General features: G+C 39.7%; 1 protein-coding gene across 6 annotated transcripts in view; it reads left to right on the forward strand.

The window, feature by feature from the left end:
- The window catches only part of LYRM4 (LYR motif containing 4), a 94,349-nt gene extending 87,736 nt beyond the window's left edge, over positions 1–6,613 (forward strand). For 2 of the 6 annotated variants that reach the window (XM_010573261.1, XM_010573266.1), the window contains one exon: positions 2,333–2,692. In XM_010573261.1, coding sequence (XP_010571563.1) covers positions 2,333–2,489 — 157 coding nt within the window. In that variant the 3' untranslated portion in view covers positions 2,490–2,692. Of the gene's footprint in view, positions 1–2,332; positions 2,695–6,549 lie in introns of those variants that run through there. The other 4 variants (XM_010573259.1, XM_010573265.1, XR_774724.1 and 1 more) reach the window with 3 other exon arrangements.
- Positions 6,614–11,383: the final 4,770 nt, after the last annotated feature.

Genomic DNA, 11,383 nt, shown 5'->3' on the forward strand with positions numbered 1-11,383 from the left:
TTGGGAGAATGATCGACAGCAATGCTTGCTGCTTAAGTGCTTTCTTTAGACTTAACACAGGTGAGGATATCGTAAGAAGGCCGTTCTGATTCAGAGGGTTAATGAGTGTCAGTGTGTAAATACTGGTGCAGTCCTTCTGCTGAGGCAGTGGATGTTTATAGATGTGAATTTTTCAGCAGCTATAAACGGAAGGTCTATTTGTTTTGTCTAAAGTGCATGGGAAAGGCTTGCTCATAATGTTAGAAATTCAAGGCTAATAGTTTAAAAAAATCCTTAAGTTTCAAAGTTCAGCTTAAAATGTCATGGCATAGCTTCTGGAAGGGAGGCACCAGAGCAGACAAGCTGCAGCAGCCCAGCAAAGGCAGACAGCGCAGCACTGGTGGCTGTGCGCTCGCTGAAATGCGTGCACGCCTGTGGTTTACTAAGGAAGCAGCTCAACACACACATCTGTGATTTTATTGCGTTCGAGTCAAGAGGTACAGCAGTAGATAATAATCACCTTTTGGCACAGAGACAGCAAACAACAGCTCGTACCTTTCTCCTACAAAGCCATCAGCCCTGGCTGAGTATGATTGACTGAGAAGTCACGTACTCAGCCTCATCTATCTCCCCAGTTGGTGGAGAAAAAAAAATGCAATTCAGGTTTCAGCATTTTTGTAATCCCTCTGAGCCTCCCATTAAATTTGCTCTACTGTGTGGGAAAGGATTAAAGATTCTTTGGGCTCCAAAACACAGTATACAAAAATTAAGTACTACAGCATGGTCTGTGGTAAGGCAGCAACTAAAGTGTATAGCTTGCCACATAACCCAGAGCAGCAAGTTCTCTTTGATAAGTAACACTTGTTGACAGCTTAAAATTGCTGTTGGTAACACATGCCACAGTTGTGTACAGCCTTTGTTTTAAATATTCTGTACGCAACATGCTTCATAAGTAATTTCAAAAATAATCAGAGTTGTTCATATGCTGTTACTTAGTTCAGAGTGCCAAAAGAGGGAAGTATTTGTTGGCAAGGAGAACTTCTGTTCCTTCAAGAATGGCTCATAAATGCTCTCTTGTAATAAATATTTCAAGATTAAAATCAATGTGTTACAACTTTCAGACAAGGCTGTTTATCAAGATGAAATAGTCCATTTCCTAAAAGGCAATATTATTTACATTTTATGTGAGTGTGGGCATAGATGAGAAATTTTTATATAAGAGCTGCCAGGATTTTTTCCCCTCAAAAATGGTAAATGAAAAATGCCAGAAAATTTCTTTCCCTTATTTTTTACTACTTTGAGAGCCTGACTTGCTGTCGGGCTTAGTTTGTGCAGTATTAAATTCTACTAAATATATCGTGCTTAGTGTAATTAAGCATCTAGCCTTTTTTGTCCTAATTCCATAATTAAATATATGAACTTTTTTTGCATGTGAAAAGGACACAGAGCTACTGTGTACCCAGGCCTTGGGGAGAAAGTAGGGGCAAGAAAGGGCATAACACATATTAAAAATTGGACTCCCAGACTCATACTTTCAAAATAAATGTCACCTTTTCCTGCTTACATTACCCGACTTGCATGAAACTTCTTCCTTCCACATCTCAACTGTTAAGCGAAGAGCTGTGTGTGGCTACCGCCAACGGCGCATCTGACTACGATTTACCAATGTTACAATGCAGACTAGAAAGTACTAAAGAACAAGAGGAATCAAAGCATCAGTGTTGCATTTTTGTCAGTTTTCATTTCCTCATGGCACTAGAAAGCACAAATATATGAGGTGTGAATACTATGTCATGAACAAGAGGTCAGTTCCAGTGTGTGTATAATGTTACTGCTGAACTAACTGTATAACTGTTTTCACCATTTGTAAGCCAAATTAAATTAGGGTTCCAAAGGAACTGGAAAACAATACCTCACCATGCAATTTATATCTAGGCTCTCCACCCAAAAAGCATAATAAGAAATACCTGCTGACTATATCCATCTTTTTATTTTTCATTATTTTCATCTTTTCATTTTTCTAAACATACAGGCTGTTTGCTTTTCCTCTGTAGTAACTTCTAATGGTAACTTTTAATATGAGCCTTTGAACAGTATTCCCCAATGTCATTATTTCAAGATTTTATATATGCAGATATTTTACGTACCAGTTATTTTTCTTAAGGTCTAGGCTGATAATAGTATTATTTACAAAAAAATACTTATAGAAAGAAAAATGTCATTATGAAAAAGTTTAATACATGGGCTACTCAGTTCTTGGGGGGGGGGGGGTTGTTAATCTCTCTTGTGAAGCTGAAATTATAACCTGTTTACTTTCCAGTTTCAGCTTTCTGATATTTTGGTTTGATTTCAGGTTACCATTGGCCAACTGTATTCCACGCAGAAATTGGTTATTGAGAGTCCAGGAAACACATAGCTATGAGAAGTCTCTGATCCCGAAGCAACACTGGACCATCTTCAGCATCCTACAGTGCCACATACAGATGCGTAAACTCACTGCACATGTCTGAGCTTTTCTGTTCAGCAGAAGAAATGCCTGAGAGACTCAGTTTTTGCAACCAAAGTACTACTTTTTAATGGTTCACATGTTCTAAAATATATTGCTGTGATTTATAACGGCATGTAAGGTAGCCTTGAAATCTGTTTGCTTGTATGTCCCATGTGATTGAATAGCTCCTGCCCTACTTTGACAATAAAACTTCATTAAACTACCTGTAACCAGATACATTATTCTGCTGCTGATCTTGTCTCTCACTGCACACGAGAGATGTGTTAGATTTAAAACCCCTCACCCAGTTACTAAGACTAAGTTCTTATTGACTCTGTTTCATTTTATAGTGTACAGCATCCAAATTAAATGACTAAATACGTAGTGCATCTTAAGTATTAAAACCAGAGATGGACAGAGATTTCATCTCCTGGACCTTGATACTTATAAATATCACAAACTGCATTGTGTGATTTCTTTAAAGAGCATCCCTTGACATTTCAGGAGGTGACATAAAAATTTCACTAGTTCTTTCTTTAGTTTCCAAGAGTTAATAACCAGTCTTATCCTACTTTTAACAATTAACAGAATCAGAATAGCAGCATGTAAGACTTGCATCACCGAGGCTTGGGAGCTTTAAAATATATTTTCACCCCCGAGTCCTTTTCTAAATTTGTTGAGGTGCAGCTGTTAGCAGAAAGCACCACATCACTTTATGCAAGGTTTCCCTTTTTCACAAAGCTCCTGAATTTTGCAAAATAAAAAGAACCTAACTATGACAATAACTCAAGTGCTGTAAGTCATGAACTGGCAGCAAGCTTTGCATAGCAAAAGCAGAACACTCAGTATAGCATTTTATTGGTTATTATTAAATCTGTAGAATAATCAACACTTTTAAGACAATATGTTAAAAAAAAGGCAAGCAAACATTGCTGTGCTTGAATTTGTTTTCTATTAGGAATTTGCAGAAAAATTAAGGAGTGCAAAGCTTTTTTAATGGCATACAGAAAAAAAACTTCCTTTTTTTTCAGAGTGAGTATTGTTGTGGGTTTTTTTAAGAAGAGGAACAGAAACTCAAAACTAGTTCGATGGTGCTGTGGCCTTTAAAAGCCTCCAGTTATTTTTCTTCTTCCCAAAATTCACCTTTGTTTAGAACTGCCATTGTTTTGCATTGTTCATGCTGTGCGATAGCATTATTAAAGCAAAGGATAGCCAAAGTGTCTAATGAAGAACAAACTCCCATTCCTCACTACCATTTAAAGTGAATTTTATAATTTTGTCCAGTTAGATTGAAATGTTTAGCAATGCATTCCATTAACAATATAGTGTACAGAATAACATACTGTGACTACCTGAGACCACAAATACAGCCTCATTCTCACTTTCAAATAAAAGGCAAATACAGTAATAATTCTCCTCTTACTAGGTGTATAAGTATTGCAATGTAAATTGCTTTTAGTGAACCTTTTATTAAAATGGAATTGAATTATTCTAATAGGTACAATATGTTAGATTCTGTATTTTAAATCTTCACATTCACAACTGGATAATTAAGTGCGCTAAAGTTAATGGCAAAAGTGTATGGGAAGAAAGCTTTGATTACTATTTAAGCTTCCAGTGAACTCAAAGAAATGTAATAACATCTTATACTTTTAGAGGACACAGGCTTGGGAGGGCTGCCAGTTTTATACTCTAAGGAACTTGGTCCCTAAAATGGTACATGCAAAATCCTTGTTTAAAACAGCTTAATTACTGGAACAAGCACTGCATACCTTTTCAAGATCTGAGAAGGTATGCTAGGAAACAAAATAAACATTCTTATAAACAGTGTAGCCCTAATTTATAAAGAACAACAACTCCATCGGTAACATTTTTACTATTTAAATCTAAGTTCACAAAAAAATAAGTTTGTTTTCAAATAGAGGCCCTTTCAATACATAATCATTTCTTCAAAAATACCAGTACCTTTCCAGTGAAGTTCTTTATCGTTGTTTCCAACAAGAATACAGCTGTAGATGGTACATGCTGTCATATAGGCGTGCAGTCACAGGAATGTGGAATTTCTTATTAATTCCCTCTAAGGATATTACTTCTCCACTAATGCCTGAAAATTCTGTTGTTAAGTTTCGATGGTAGATACAACACTTCTGCACTCCTAATTCACGGAATCAGCTCCTACTTTCTGTCTTAAGGTTACAGTTCAGATTATCTCTCCCTTAGCTATTTACACCTGCAAAAGAGCAGTAGTAACCTTCAGGATACATTCTACAGAGAGGACCCATAAAGGAAAATTAAAAAAAAATCAGGCTCTGTATTCCCTCTCTCCCCAATCCGTAGAGCAGAGGTTAAGACAGCTCACTTTCTCAGTCTAGGAAAAATTAGTTCTTACTCCAAATTAACAATCAGCTTACCATACAGTATTTATACATTACTTACTAGAAGTAACGAAGAAAATTTCTGCCACTAAGGACCAAAAGCCTGTGTAATACTATCTAACTTGTTAACAAAAGTGCAAAGCTAGCAAAGATATTAGCATTTACTACTCAAACCAAACACAGTCACTGCATTTTAGACGTCTGTTCCCTCTCTGTTTTGGACAGATCTGTATGTTTCCTTTCCTTACCAACACACATGTAAGTGCACCCTCCACTAGTGGTAGTTATGTGCATATCAGTTGTACGTGATTGGAAGATATCTAGAAATACTATTTTTTCCTTGCCTAATGTCCATTTTAAGTAATGTTGTCATAATATACTGAGTTCTATATAAAAACATAGCTTACCAAATGCTTTATCATTGAAATCCTACAAACTACGGAAGGAAAATACTTAGAAACCACATCTGGCTTAGGAAGTCCAGCGAAGAAATAATAGTTGTAGGCTACGATTACTTTAGCATTATGTTCATATCCACTTGCCCTGTTCTTACTCTTGGCTAGCCATACATTCATCGTCGCTGATGGGGGCAGCGAACTGGAGAGCTGGCACTGTGGTCCAGCCTCGGAGTTGCTGTGCTCTTACAGCTGCACCTTCTGTGCTTCACCAGTTCCGTTTACGTTGCAATACTCATTAAATCTCTCTCTTGGCACTCTGTCAGGAGCTTTGTTGGATTTTTCAAAGCAGTGTAAACAACAGGAATAGTTAAAACACAAAGGAATGATCCCATGACTTATGTACAATGTCCACTATTATAAAAAGTATATCCTTTTTTCTTAGAATAGAAGGGAGCTCAATAAATATCTTTACTAAAGCTGCAATGTCTTAGCAAAACAAGTTTGCTTTTGTATTATATTAAAAATGTTTGTCTGTTCCTGATCTCAACATTTTTGCAAAGTATTAACCTCAGCAGTATGCACCAAAATTTAAGTGTTTACATATACTGAAGTTTGTCATGACTTTTACAGTATAAACTTGGAAACAGCGCTCTGAAAGAAAAAAAAGACCAATTTGTTTAATATTAGTAACTTTAAAGGACAGGCATTTCTGTTGTGTGTTACAACTTCTCAGGAGATTTTACTGCAATTAAAAGCTCAGTTTCAAAATGCCAACATATATCAGAGGTACAGCTGTCCTGGAGGAAAGCAACCCAAGAGAGTAGCATGTGAACACTTACCATACAATGTTGAAATAGGCCAGGAAGGATTTTAACTTACTACTTGTATTTCTAGAAAGCTGCTTTTATATAAAACTTCACCAAGTTTCCAGGCATTAAAAGCATTTCTTCCACCCTCTAAATTCAGCAGGTAGAAGAATAATTTTATGGAGAAGCACCAGCCCCTCAACTTGGTTCCTCTAATGCAATATAAATGCATCTCTCTAGATACCCAGCACGGACCATACGTACACGTAAACAGAGCCATGAAAGAGCTGTGCACTGACTGTTTTCCTGAGTTTTCCATAATGATCTACAGTGAAATCCTGGCATTATTCAAGTCAGGAGTATACTGATCGCTTTGTTCCACGGTTCTTAACACAGGCATAATTATTTCATACTCTTAGAAATGTTTTGCTTGATGACCATAAAAAAAGAAGGAAGGTGTATAGCTCTTTGAGAGTTTACATTCTCGCTTTTTCTTTTTTCAGTATTTTAGAATATAAGAATAATGCATGAGCCCTTAATGTGGAAGCAGGAAAAAAGAGAGAGAAGCCAATAATTCTTCCAACACTGTGTATTTTCTACAACTGTAAGAGGAAAAAATTCAGAACTCTCAAACCTGTTTCACAAACATATGCACCTTCAAAGGATTCTGCAGCTTACACAGGAAATTAAGTATCATCAATGTGTTTCAAGAGATGCTTCTTTCTAAACTACTTACCTTTTTTACTGTTAAGCCCAGTAACTACTGAAGCTTTACAAGAGGGGGAAGTGATGGTAAGTAGTGCATTCAAATGACTACTCTTCTGTGTTCAGAGTAAGAGAACTATGGAGACCTGTGAAGAATGTACAGGCTTTCTATTGAAAAAGTGCACCCCATAAATATTTATACTGGTCTTTGGCAATATGCTAATCCAAGGCGAGTAATTTTCCCTCTCTCAAAAAGAATCTTGAAAAACAATTAAGGTGATTTAATTACTGCCACACATAGACAGCAGATTTTGAACTCCTGACAGATGAACATTCATCACAGTGCCATGTTATCCTAACCCCATAACACAAGACTCTGAACAGAATGGACAATTAAACCTAGATCATTTCCCCTACCTTCCTGCAGTACTCTGGGCTGGATCCAAATCCCAGGGAAGCCAATGGGAGCAGAAGCCAGGCTTTTCAAGTACTGACCGAAAGCCCCAGCTTCAAATAAAACAGAAGTAGTTTGCATGCAAGTTTGCAGTTCTTCATGACACCAAAGTAAATTTAGCTTCACAGTCCTTTTCTGAATCATTTAAATCTGAATTTAAATGTAAGTGTAAGCGACAAAAAAATTGCTTAAGGAAGATTTAACTTTGATGTCCTTCCAGTTACCCACTATAGAGTTTCAACTATATTAAGCTTTTTTGGTTTATATACACCTACAAACCCATTTGGCAGCTATTTCTCCCTTAATCCATGGGGAAAAAAAACAGAAATCTGCATAAAATGAAAATCTTTGGAGTTTTTTCCGAGAGTGCCAACAAATATTTATCATTTCTTACTTCTTAAGTTATGGGAGGGAGGGTGTTTATAAGCACATCCCCGAAAAGTTATGTTCTGAGTCTTTATAAAATACTACATTAACAGTCACGCAACCAAACAAGAAGAGTGCTTCACTTAATGTTTTACTCTGTTGGGCCTTTTGATTTTATAGAATTAGAACGACTTTGTTTTGAATATAATTCTTTGAGAATAAAGTTGCAATTATGCCATGTATCTCAACCCATGACCACGAGCAGCAGCCCTGTGCTTTGCTGATGTGGGCTTGCTAGCATTCGGTACGCACGTGGTCCAGTTCTGATTTTTACACTGCTGCCCAGTGTAATCTTTGGTAAGGCCTTGTGTTTCCATAGCCCCCAGTAACCTCATCTATGAAAATACAGAGAACTGTGTGTAGGCAGTCTTTGAAACCTGCTTTGGAAGTCTATGCTTCTATAAAATCTTAAAAGTACAAAATGTACTGTTCTATTAAAAAATGAGTATGTTTGATTCTCATTTGAGAGAGGTTTCTTCTTTCACAAAAAGTAATTCTTAATAATAAATGAAAGCACTTTATCTGTTATCAAAGCACAAAAATGTGCTTTAATTAACACAATTTGCAGGATCTTAGACTGGCACCAATTTTCTGAAGCACTCAAAATCATTTTACTGTTTAGTCTCAGCAAATACTTTCTTGCATTTTGAATTTCAGATCACACGTCTGAAGAGAACACCCAAGTGTCACATTTTCTGGATGTTGATGTTTTACACCCATTGCCCATAGTTTACAGCGTACCAGAGAATGTTTCTAGCCCTCTTCCAAGAAGCACAGCTAGCTGGGATTCTTCAAGGTAGCAGCTCCACACCTCTGCCCAGACACAGCCATCAGAAAATGGCTACTCCTTTAAATTCTGTTTAAGGAGAGATCCCTCCCCTCCCTTCTCCAGGCGAAGTCTCCTTCTTCTCTGAAGCCATTAAAACACAGACTAAGGAATGGGCTCCAGAAGCCCCAAATATTACATTGTACTTAAATGAAGAATCAATCTTAATCTTGTTAGCATCACATATCAGCTTAAGAGCACACTATTTCATTGACACAACTATCTGAAGAAAAACTAATGCATACGAGATTATTCCATGTAATATCCTGTAATCCATGATAGTTTTAAAACAAACTTGTGTAAGGAAGTAGTAGAGGTCACTATTCTCCCTTAAAACCTTTCATGCTTTTGGCAAGAGTTTACGTGTAACTTGGAAAACAACAGTAAGACCTTCTGTTTGCATGGATAGAGCTTTTACTCTGTGCGTTTTCAAAGCAATTGGTACTAGTCTGACAGCAAGATGGTTTCTGAAGGAATTAAGCACCTCTTTATATTTGGCTGTATTCTCACACCAAGGTTTATGTATGGGTTTTTTGGGGGGGAGGGAGGGCAGGCTGTGTTTCAGAAGCAGTGTGCGTGTTAGCAAAACTGCAGGAACTTTAGTCTGAAGCTCCCTCTGCTTCGCATCTTTTCCCCAATAAGCCCCCTGCTTCTAGCTCCGATTCCGTACCAGCTATTCCAAGAGGCAGATAGATTATCTGAAGACTTATTTTCAAGTATGGGGAATTTTATAAGGAAGCAAATTTTTCTAAGGTGCTCATAATGGGCTTTAAGACATTTTACATCTTCAGAGGAAATGAAGACCTGAGAAAACTCACAGTTTGCTCTGTTTTAAAAAGGAAAATAATATTCCAAGGACTTGCTGAAGAACACACATCCATGTCAGAACATTTCTGCATTCTGACAATGTCTTACCTACTTATTTTTTCATCCAAAAAATTAACCCAAATTCTGAGGTACTGTATCAGAAGAGAACAAGTCAAAACTGCAGAAGAGCCAGAACAAAGCTCGACCGAAACCTGCCTATTTTCCACCCGTGCTGGTAGAGCTTCCTCACATCACAGCTCTGCACAAGATGCCTCTTACGAGAGCACATGGGGCCGTCACGGACTTACAGAGCAATTTGCCTTGCGGCTCTGGCAGGACGACAGTGCTTTTCAGCTACAGCCTGAAATGCTGCTTATGGACGGGCCTGGTGCTAGCGAGGCACGCTGACAGCTTGATGCCCTCTGCACCGCACACGTTAGGGTAGGGGCACAACCAGGTTGCAAGAGTAACCAGTACCCTGTTAGGTTTTGCTATACAGAAAAAAGATTTGTAATGGTGAGCTTTTTAACTTTTTTAAAGCCTTCTTTATTCTTACAAACCCATTTTCATTGGTACTTTTTGCTTAATTTCAGAACTTGGGACACCAGTAGTAGTCAACCTCTAGGCTTGCAATGCAAGAGTGAGGACTATAGAAATCATTTCAAGTGTCCAGCGCTATGAAGTCCAGCTGTGTGCACAACACACCCCTTTCCCAGCAACATACAAATACTGAAAAATATGTAGCAAAATAAGCCAAATAAATTATAAATACTTGAGAAATGTGGTGCAAAATGTAACATAAGGAGAGCTGAGGCATAAGGCACTTGTTTTCATTCACGACCGAGGACACCCTCTCTATATCGCATTGCCTCTCCTCAGCGAGAAGGTCATCCAAATCAGTCACCGCTCCCCAAATCTGAAAGTACAGAACCGTGTGTGAGACGGACACCATCTTCTACTTCACAGTGCATTACTCAAAGGTGTTACCAAAGTTCTCCTGATAAACCCAGCATCAGCAAATATTTTAACTCCTCCTTTGTCCCGGTTTTAGACTCGTCAATTGTGTGAAAAGAAGTCACCAGTCTATTTTAAGCGAAAACATTTTTGCAGAAGTCCCTGTTGGCCGCTATTAGCCAGACGGGATCTACACACAAGCCTGGGGAAGGCAGGGAGCGGTATCAAAGTGTGCTGAATGACAAAAACCAGAGCAGCCCAGTCCAGCCCCAAAGCAGACTGCCTGTTGTTCAGAGCCGCCACAGGCACGGCAGAGGTGGGACGGGCACGCGAGCCTGTCATGAGCTTGACAGGTGCTCACACCAGTGAATCGTATTGTTATGGAGTCCATTGAACTAAAAAAATAATAAAAGACAAAGCACACCATTGCTGTTGCAGTACTATGTCTTTGAAATGGATGTGAGAACGGGAAAGCAGGGATGGGATGGTAAGTTAAACCTGTAGCGAACACGCCACCAAGTTTTCACGCAAGTTCTCCGTGCCTCTCACACTAATGCGGTAGGTGAAGTCAAGCCCAAACCAAGACCTCCAACATAATTCACTTCAAGAGGGGAACAGCAAAACCCACGCTACGCAGTCTCCTGGTTCTCTCCCAAAAACAAAAAAAAACACCAAAAAAAAAAAAAAAAAAGGTAAATATCTCACCAAAGCCACAGCAATGCGAGCCTACGCACGCACATCCGCGTTTCGCTGGCCGAAGCGAAGCGCCGGCTTCAAAACCACCAGATTTCGGGTAGTCTCCGGGACGGGCCCCTCGGCGCGCTGGCTGTCGCCCTGCGGGGACGGGCCTGGGGCTGGGGGGCTGCGGCCGCCTCCCCCTGCCCGCCCGGCTCCTCGGGGCTCCTCGTCCTCGGGGCTCGTCGTCCGCGGGGCTCGTTCTTGTCGGGGCTGGTCCTCCTCCCCGGGGCTCCCCGCGGCCGTCAGTAGCGGCAGCTCCCCCCGGGGCAGCCGCAGCACCGCAGCGTGTAATTGCGGCCGCCGTTGTTGTCCCAGTACTCGCCCTGCGGGCTGCGGTAGCGGATGGCGAAGTGGAGGGCCGAGCCCTCCCGCAGGCTCGGCGGGACGCACAGGGCGAAGCCGAAGCGCTCGGCCGGCGGGTCGCCGG

This window comes from Haliaeetus leucocephalus, unplaced genomic scaffold (assembly GCF_000737465.1).
Source record: "Haliaeetus leucocephalus isolate CR32 unplaced genomic scaffold, Haliaeetus_leucocephalus-4.0 Scaffold373, whole genome shotgun sequence".
NCBI classification, from domain to species: domain Eukaryota; kingdom Metazoa; phylum Chordata; class Aves; order Accipitriformes; family Accipitridae; genus Haliaeetus; species Haliaeetus leucocephalus.